The following is a 9,730-nucleotide window of genomic DNA, read 5'->3' on the forward strand; positions in this document are numbered from 1 at the left end:
AAGCCTGATGGGTCAGTAGATAAATTCAAAGCTCGCCTAGTTGCTAAGGGATTCAAATAGAAATAAGAGATTGACTATTTTGACACTTATTCTCCTGTTACCAGAATTACTACAATCCGAGTGTTAATAGCATTGACATCCATATATCATCTTGAGGTCCATCAAATGGATGTCAAAACGGCATTCCTTAATGGAGATCTTGAAGAAGAGATATATATGGATCAACCTGAGGGACATGTAGTTTCTGGAAATGAGAATAAAGTTTGTAGGTTAGTCAAATCTCTTTATGGTTTGAAGCAAGCCCCAAAGCAGTGGCACGAAAAATTTGATAGAGCTATGCTATCGTTTGGCTTTGAAATGAATGACTCTGATAAATGTGTGTATGCTAAAATGAAAGGTGATAATTGTATTATCTTATGTTTATATGTAGATGATATTCTACTTTTTGGTTCTAATCTTTCTATTATTAATGAGACTAAGGCCCTCTTAAGTGGTAAGTTTGATATGAAGGATATGGGTTGTGCTAACATGATTTTAGGGCTGAAGTTGACTCGTTCAACTAATGGAATAACAATTTCTCAATTACTCTATGTTGAGAGAGTATTAGAGAAATATGGCTATAGCTAAGTTAAATCTGTCGTCACACCCTATGATCCTTCAAAAACTCTCCATAAGAATAAGAGTGGTGTGGTAGTGTCTCAATTAAGATACTCACAATAATAGGTAGTCTAATGTATTTAGCAAATTGTTCTAGACCTGATATTTCTTTTGCTATAACGAAATTGAGCAGGTTTACCAACTGTCCGGACAGAACGCATTGGGATGCATTAGATAGAGTACTCAGATACCTAAAAAGAACTATATCCTTGGGCTTGTGGTATGGGAGATTCCCTGCAGTCCTGGAGGGATATAGTAATGCTAGTTGGATAGCTGACACTGCTGAGTGTAAAGGCGTTACTGGTTATGTCTTTACACTTGGAGGTGGTGCAGTTGCTTGAAGGTCTGTTAAACAGACGATTATAACTCGTTCTACATCTGAGGCAGAATTGTGTGCTTTGGATACCACAGTAAATGAAGTTGATTGGCTTAAGGGTCTTCTTTCTGAAATTCCCTTGATGATAAAGACAATACCTTCTATTTCAGTACACTATGATAATCAAACAACAATAGCTCAGATTAGAAGCTCCAAGTATAATGAGAAACAGAAGAGACATGTACGAATAAGATTAAAGTCTATTCGTGATTTAGTGTCTCTTGGAGTGGTGTCATTGGACTTTGTAAGTTCAAAAGACAATATTGTCGATCCACTCACTAAAGGACTTGATTCTGAGAAAATCAAGAGGCAGAATTGTGTGCCTTACACTTGGAGGTGGTGTAGTTGCTTGGAGGTCTGTTAAACAAACGATTATAACTCGTTCTACATCTGAGGTAGAATTGTGTGCTTTGGATACCACAGTAACTGAAGTTGATTGGCTTATGGGTCTTCTTTCTGAAATTCCCTTGATGATAAAGACAATACCTTCTATTTCAGTACACTTTGATAATCAAACAACAATAGCTCAGATTAGAAGCTCCAAGTATAACCAGAAACAGAAGAGACATGTACGAATAAGATTAAAGTTTATTCGTGATTTGGTGTCTCTTGGAGTGGTGTCATTGGACTTTGTAAGTTCAAAAGACAATATTACCGATCCACTCACTAAATGACTTGATTCTGAGAAAATCAAGAGATCCAGTAAGGGAATGGGACTGAGGCCTATCCTGGATTCATCTATAACGGCAACCCAACCTATCTGATTGGAGATCCCAAGAAGTAGGTTCAATGTGGTATAAACAAGTTATAAGGGTGAACCGTAAGCATCAAATTGATTGAGATGTAATCTCATAGTCTCTTCCCTGGATAGATGCTTGACTGCTTGTAAGGATGAGCTTAGGAGCTCTTAATGAGTTCAAGGTCTTAACGACAGGATGCTCGCAGTACATCCTTGGAGAACTCACCTATGTAAGTATAACTGTGGGGCCGCAGTGTGGGGGGTCTAGGCAACTCTCCTTAGCACTTATGAAACAAGATTCGGTGGCATGACCGTAATGCACCAACCCAGAAGGATTCAACCGTCGCCCATGATGAGTTGTTACCAATTGATTTTCACATATAAAAGATTTAAGTTCAAGACTGAGTTCACTTCAAACCTATGTGAATAAAAATAGTGTACTTAGGTGAAAATTCAAACCAGAAGATATTTTCACTAAAAGCTCATTGCAACCAAGCCTCAGGACAAGTCTCTGTTTTCGACCAAAATAATTTGAATTAGTGGGAGATTGTTGAGTTTTGTATTTTTAATTCAAAGTATTTTTCTTGTTTTTAGTTGTTATGGTAATGCATATGTGAATGCATTTAGTCTCACATTACTAAGCTAAGAAGATTGGAAGACCTTATATATAGATCCCTTCCATCCTTGTTTAGCAAAGTTAAGGAGACCTACACGCATGCGCAGGTCGAGCCCAAATAAGGTGGTTTCGGGGGGTTTGAGCCGGAAATCCATAAACCGGGCGCGACACACACGATCATTGTGCGCAGGGGGGGTGCAAATCCCCAGCTCGTGAGCCTCACGCTTGCAGGCGGTCTGATTTGTTTTTGTCAGTCCTTGGTTTGGTTTGGTTCTGTGAAGCAGTATCCTACGCGTGAGGAAGTGACGCACTTCGAACCGGCACACGCTTTGGTTCGCTGGCGAAGCAGTGCTTCAAGGTGAATAAATACACTACCTCTATTCGTGGTTCATACACTCTCAAGCAGTCTGCTTTCTCTCCTTCCCTCTCTGTGTATGCGTGCACTGTCTTCTTCTTTTCCAAGAGTTTTTCCTTGTCCTGAGGCTTGGTTTCCGCGATCTGAGGTTGAGTCCGAGTGCGATGTTTGTCTTAGAGTGCACCTACGGACGACGCGAGTGGTTGTCGGATCTTGGGAGAATTTTGCTGGAGAGCCTCTGCACCGTAGGCGGTAATAAATTCTCTAAAGACAGTCGGCACGCCGACGCTTCAACCAGAAGATACCAATTTCTAAATCTTACTCTTTTATTTACCTGTTTATTACATGCTTACTATTTTGGTGCAATTTACTACCATGTTAGTACTCTCCTATAAACAACAGAGAGTTCCGATTATACTTATTTCAGTTTTTATGGATTTCTAGGGTTATAAAGAGTTATACGGTGATATCTATTATTTATTTTGACTTCGCATGAGTGTTCAAGTATCTTTAGAAGAATCGACGTGTAAAAGAAAGTTAAGAAAAAAGAAAAGAGGAAAGAAAAGAGATGTTCCATTCATAGAAGGAATGAGAAGAAAGAAAGAAATGACAGAGACAATAAAAAATAGTTAAATTTGTTAGAAGAGTAGAATGAGAAGAGCACTATAAAAAAAATCTCCCTTTTAATAAATAATAAAATAACATATATTTTTTAATAAATTAAAAAACTTAAATATACCTTTTGATAAATTACTGCTAAAATTATTAAAGGCAAGATCAAGATTTCTAACCGCTCGAGCCATACAAATATTTATAATTATTTTTGTTTAATTTTTCGATCCTTTCGTTTTCAAGTGGGTCAATAAAGGACATTTTTTCTTTTAGGTTTTTGTTTCTTTCGCTGGTCTCTTTCTCATCTCACGGTCTGACGTCGACACGCCCCTATAGAGTGATAGGAGTGACAACAAAAAAAAAAGATTGATTAGATTGAATTCATTAATTGAACGGATAGAATTAGTTAGTATAGTTTGGTTTATTCAAAAATTTAATTAAAAACAATAAATAGTTTTTATTTATTTGATTAGATTTTGATTTTTAAATTTTAAAGTATGTTAAACCGATTAAATTGAATAGTATTAATTGACTGAGTATTGATGTTGTTAAACCAGTGTTTTAAAAATAATCCGTAAAGCTTTGATTTTCGACTTTATTGTCCGATAACAATCAGCTGATGTACAACATCCTACATCAGTGGATCAATTAATTCGATGATAACTAATTGAATTAATTATTTTTGTTTCTGAGTTGATTTTCATAATAAAATTTGGTCATTCAGTTTGTCTAAAAATACTAATTGATTCAGTTTCAATTTAATTGACTGGTGTAGGAGGATTAAGGCATACAGCTAGTCTGACATACGCGTGCTTTGTTCTATGCCTTGACGAGAAGGAATCGAGGTTTCCAACAGAACACACGATAAACCTGTGTCCATTGGCATGGGCGTGTTTCATTCATAGCCTTAGTGAGGTGAAATTGAGCTTTCCAGTAGATAATACAGCTTGGGTTGTGTCCCTTGACACAGCTAGGTTGTGCCCCTTGACAAGGTCATCCCATGTCCACTTGCATAACCGTGTTGCAATCTAACGGAGATAAAGGCGTGTTACAGTAGGGAACACGACTTAGCCGTGTTCCCTGGCATGGTTGTGCCAGTTGTGCGGTGCCACCACGGTTCAAGCGGATTAGGTCGCCAAATGAATTAATTTTGATCTTTTAGGGTTTGTTTTGTTAGTTTCATTTTTTTATAGAATTTTTAGGCTATTTAAACACTTATTTGGGTTGATGTTGGACATCTTGTTTTGGTTTAATAAAGTTTCTTTTCGCTTATACCTAGAGGGTGCTCCTCTACGTTTGTGATTCCTTCTTGTCTTCTCTACAATATTGATCCCTCTAAACTTCCACCTCCAAAATAATCAATTTTCTATCCCGCATCAGTTGACATCAAATTCCATCAAATCCAACAAAAGATCATTGTGGTGGTGGTCGCAACAAGCGGGTTTGCATTGAGGAAGCCCAACACCATGATTGTAGCATTCAAAATGTGATGATTGAGGATTTACATACACAAGTGGTAGAATTAACCTAGTGTCTAGTAGCACGGGATATAAAGATCATGAGATCTCTGATCGTGAATCTGTGTTTATTTTCAAGAATCCATATCACTACCATGTTTCATACCGTGGTCGGGAGGAATGATATAGAGATCTAGATTTTCGAGTTCATCTATACGAATTTTCTGATACGTTACTACAAGTAGAAGGATTCGTTGATTGGTTCAATAAAGTGGAGAGAATTTTTTACTATAAGGTGTCTAATCATGTGAAAGTGAAGTTAGTTGTCATCGAACTCAAGGGTCGAGCATCCTCGTGGTGAGAATAATTGTGACTCTCACGGGACAGATAGGGCAAAACCAAAATCACTAATTGGGAGAAGATGAAGTGCCACTTTCTTCCTTTTGATTACACCCAAGCTTTGTTTCAATTACTTTATGTGTTGAGGCAGGGTACGAGATTGGTTAATGATTATACAGAGATATTCTATCATTTGATTGCCTAGAACAAATTATTTAAGATAAAAGAGCATATGGTGGTATGATACTTAGGAGGGTTGCACCAGTCCTTGCAAGATGTCTTTAGTTTTTATTGTGGTTATTTTCAGAGGCCTATTAATGTACACTAGTTATTGAAAAAAAGCATATATGAAAGCTAGTGATTATAGAGATGACCAAACAATCAGCAGTACTTGCAAGAATATTGTGTTCAAAGAGGCTATCCAAAAATAACAGTTGAAAATGGACCATCATACTAGGTTATACAAGTTATCGTGGCTAACCAAAGGTAGTAATGTAACAATAGACAACTATTATGATAATGTTTAGTATAATAGTGTCTATGGAGACATGTCATATACTGTTGGGTCGACCTTGATAGTATGATTGCAATATTATTCACCATGGGTGGAAGAATATGTATACCCTTAACATCAAAAGAAAGAAGATTATGTTAGCGCCTTGACGAGAAAGAACCACTTCTATCTCGGTAGCCAATAATACTAACCTACTTTCTATGTCCAGGTTTTTATATGAGATAAAGCATGAAGACTTAGTCTATGCTTTGCTCTCTTGTAAGAACTGTGCAATAGACATAGATCCTGATTTATCAGTAGAAGTGCAATAACTGTAAGGAGATTTTGTCGAGTTGATGTCAGAGGATCTTCCTCTTGAGCTACCACCTGGTGAGCCTAATATAAACTCAAGAATGAGTTCTTTTCAACCTGGGGTGACTGATGCAGAAAGATAAAGGCATACAACTAGCCAGACACGCTCGTGCTCCGTTCTATGCCTTGACAAGGAGGAATCGAGGTTTCTAGTAGCACACATGGCCAATCCATGTCCCTTAACACGGGTGTGTTTCATTCTGCGCCCTAGAGAGGTGAAATTGAGCTTTCCAGGAGCCAACATAACCACGTTACATTCAAACTAAGAGAAATACATGTTCCAATAGGGAACACTGCTTAGCCATGTTCCCTTGCACGTTCATGGGGTGCCATTGCTGTTCAAGCGAACTGGGTCATCAAACAACCTAATTTTGGTCTTTTAGGGTTTGTTTTGTTAGTTTCATTTGGTCTTTATACTTTTAGCCCATTTAAACAATTACTTGAGTTAATGTTAGACATCTTGTTTTGGTTTAAAAAATGTTTCTTTTCACTTAAACCTAGAGATGGTTCCTCTTCATTTGTGATTTCTTCTTATCTTCTCTACAACCACCCTCTAAACTTTCATTTTTAAAATAATCATTATTTTATCCGACATTACTTACTGAGCTTTAACGTCAAGGCAACTTCAGTACCATATATAGATTGGGCCTGAACATAGTTGAGGAGATGACAAACAAGAGAGAGGATAAATAGAGAGGAGAAGAGAAAAAAAAAACATAAATACATGCTACTACAATAAAATCCTGTCCACACTAGGTGGTGGGAATATATCCTAATCATTTATACATTTAAGTTATAATTAAGCAAAAAGATTAATGTACGGATTAGCTTTATATATTATATAACCTCGAGCTAGTTCATTAACAATTAGCTCGAGGTTATATAATATATAAAGCTAATCCGTCTATGCGGTGGCTAATCCACCAACTCCGGCTGCTTTTCAAGAACCAAATTCAAAATATGCGGTGGCTATTTATTTGTAGATAAACAAATAATTCGATCATGATAAATGAGAGGTAAAACGTGGCTTGACCATACAACCATATGATAGGTGACAACTTGAACTGATTTGTAATGAAAATAACATGTTTTGCATGGTCATAATATTCATAATTGAACACCAATCATGTGGGTTGGAATCTCGATAAAATCAAGGTAAATATCTCTTTTATATGTTAATCATTATTCCAAAGACTAGTAGTCGGCCATGATTTACCTCTTCCGTGTTGGCCCTGGGACGGGTTGGTGGGGGCGCTGGGGGCGAACGTATTCACCTTTTACCACAATAATATTCATAATTGGCGTCCCCTCGGATGGGTCTAATGGTTAGTACATGAGGTGTTGCTACCATGAGGTCTGGAGTTCGAATCTCAACAAAGCCGAGGTAAAGGCCTCTCTTACGTGCTAGTCATTATTCCAAAGGCTAGTAGCCGCCCGTGATTTACCTCCTCTGTGTTAGCCCTGGGACGGGTTGGCGGGGACGCTCGGGGCGAGTGTATTCACCTTTTGCCACCATAATATTCATAATTGGCTTCCTTATGTGTTAGTCATTATTCCAAAGGTTAGTAGTCGTCTGTGATTTATCTGTTCCGTATTGGTTCTAAGAAAGATTGACGGGGCACTGAGGACAAGCGTATTCATCTTTTACCATTATAATATTCACAACTGGCATATAGCTCTCAAAGTAGAGTTACTCTTCCTCTATTTAAGCAGAGTATTGCAAATCCCTAATCACTGAGCTAGCCAATAGCATGGGGAATCAGATACTGCTATTCCTATGTTTCCTTGCTCTCTTCTTTCTTCAATCAAATGCATTGGCATCAAAAGCAGCTGGTTTTGGTGAGAACCAATTCTAAAATACCCTTAAATCCTTTTATGAATTATTTCACAACAATTTTAGGGAAATCTAAAGCTGTAGTTATTTTATTATAAGAATCGTCTAATTCTCCAACTCGGTTAACTCATTTGTTGTATTATAAATCAATATCAGAAGCCAGTTTGGAGTATAGCTATGATCCATGTAGTCCTCTTGGACCTCAAAACTGGGGTACGCTGCCAGAATCAGAGGCATGTGCTTCAAGACCTGAAGGAATGCAATCGCCCATAAGTATCAAACCCAGTAACATCCACAACACACACTTGGGGAGATTGTTCAGATATTACACTGAGGCCCCTGCACTTCTGTTGAACATGGGGCATGAAATCATGGTAAGAAAAAAAAAACTTGATCTTTTAACATTTTCTTCAATCTATCATGAATTTTAAAAATGATTGTGCTAGTCTTTGAAATTGTTGGAATTTTTTTTTTCAGGTTAGTTGGACAGAATCGCCAGGCGTTCTTCTTCTAAATGGCAAGATCTTTCATCTCAGGCAGTGCCATTGGCACATACCTTCTGAGCATGAACTCTTTGGCAAAAGGTCAATATATAATTTCAACCTGTTTGCTTCTTTGATGAAATATACACTTCATTGAGATATTGTTGACGGATAGGTACCCTTTGGAGCTTCACATAGTTCACACCACTTCAGAATCAACCCCAAAAATAGCAGTCATCGGCGTGTTGTTTGAGTACGGTGGCAAAGCCGATCCTTTCCTGGGAAAGGTTAGACTTATTCCCCTTCACTATTATACAATGGAAGAGAGGTCACAATATCTAAAGTTTTAGTTTCATTTTGTGGTTAATTACCTTAATTTGCACAGTTGTGGGGTGCTCTGAATGAACTGAACGAGCTGAACGTGACTAGTATTGATGTTGGAAGCATATACCCACCTGTCGTAGGTGACGAAGAAGCTTATTTTAGATACAATGGATCTTTGACAACTCCTCCTTGCAGTGAGCCTGTTATTTGGACTGTGATGAAAAAGGTGGTAGCACAAACAATCTAATGCATGCCCCATATGCTAATTAAGGTGATTAAATTTTTCAAAAATTCACCTCTTGTTTTGCAGGTCAGAAGTGTAACGGAGGAGCAAGTCGAGCTACTAAGGGCTCCTGTGCATCATGTAAGAAGTTTCGTGTTCTGATTCCTCTAAATTATGGCTCGTTGATGGCGTTTCCAATTAAAGACTTGATCATATAACTTGTTTTTCTTGGCAGATGGACAATGCAAGGCCGACACAGCCACTCAACGGACGTAAAGTTTATTTTTCTGATCCATGCTACGAACAGAAAGAGGAAGAACATGCGAGCTCTTGATCCGTGAGGAGCATATCGTTTGGACATTCCTAATCCGCTGTAATACCATTAGTGGTTTTATATATCTAAATAAAATAAACCATTAGTGACAATGGGTGATATTTTATATCCTCCATATCTAGGATGAATTTTGCGATGAAATTTAAAAAAAAAAAATAGTTGCAAAAAACATTTGCGACGAATTCTACGATGAAAATTTTTTCATAGAAAATAAGGTATCGCCAAATTCTACGACGAAAACATATAAATTCATCGCAGATTGATTTTTTTTTTTTCATTGCTAAATTCATTGCAATTTTGCAATGAAAATAAATTCATCGTAAAATTATCAATCGCAAATCTACGACCAAATTCGCTTTTCATCCCAAATTTGACGACTAAAATGATTTTCATCATAGATTTGGCAACGATAATCCATTCGTCGCCAAATCTAGGACGAATGGTTTCATTTCAAATACTCAAATTTGCTACGAATACGGATTTGTCACCAATCAACTAATTCGTCAAATATGCAACA

The 9,730-nt window shown here is 37.4% G+C and overlaps 1 protein-coding gene across 1 annotated transcript; it reads left to right on the top strand.

Moving 5' to 3' along the window:
- Positions 1 to 7,712: 7,712 nt before the first annotated feature.
- LOC121973196 (alpha carbonic anhydrase 7-like) lies at positions 7,713 to 9,319 on the top strand. The gene is made up of 7 exons (XM_042524766.1): positions 7,713 to 7,855; positions 8,007 to 8,224; positions 8,328 to 8,434; positions 8,508 to 8,619; positions 8,718 to 8,882; positions 8,967 to 9,020; positions 9,115 to 9,319. The coding sequence occupies exons 1-7, from the start codon at positions 7,768 to 7,770 to the stop codon at positions 9,211 to 9,213; spliced, it is 843 nt and encodes a 280-aa protein (XP_042380700.1). The 5' UTR covers positions 7,713 to 7,767; the 3' UTR covers positions 9,214 to 9,319.
- Positions 9,320 to 9,730: the final 411 nt, after the last annotated feature.

This window comes from Zingiber officinale, chromosome 4A (genome assembly GCF_018446385.1).
Source record: "Zingiber officinale cultivar Zhangliang chromosome 4A, Zo_v1.1, whole genome shotgun sequence".
NCBI classification, from domain to species: Eukaryota; Viridiplantae; Streptophyta; class Magnoliopsida; order Zingiberales; family Zingiberaceae; genus Zingiber; species Zingiber officinale.

Excerpts from the sequence above, each read along its gene's own strand:
- LOC121973196 (XM_042524766.1), top strand. The coding sequence starts at position 7,768 with ATGGGGAATCAGATACTGCTATTCCTATGTTTCCTTGCTCTCTTCTTT. Across the intron at positions 8,435-8,507 it reads CATGAACTCTTTGGCAAAAG|GTACCCTTTGGAGCTTCACA; the intron begins GTCAATATATAA and ends GTTGACGGATAG. Across the intron at positions 8,883-8,966 it reads TTTGGACTGTGATGAAAAAG|GTCAGAAGTGTAACGGAGGA; the intron begins GTGGTAGCACAA and ends CTTGTTTTGCAG.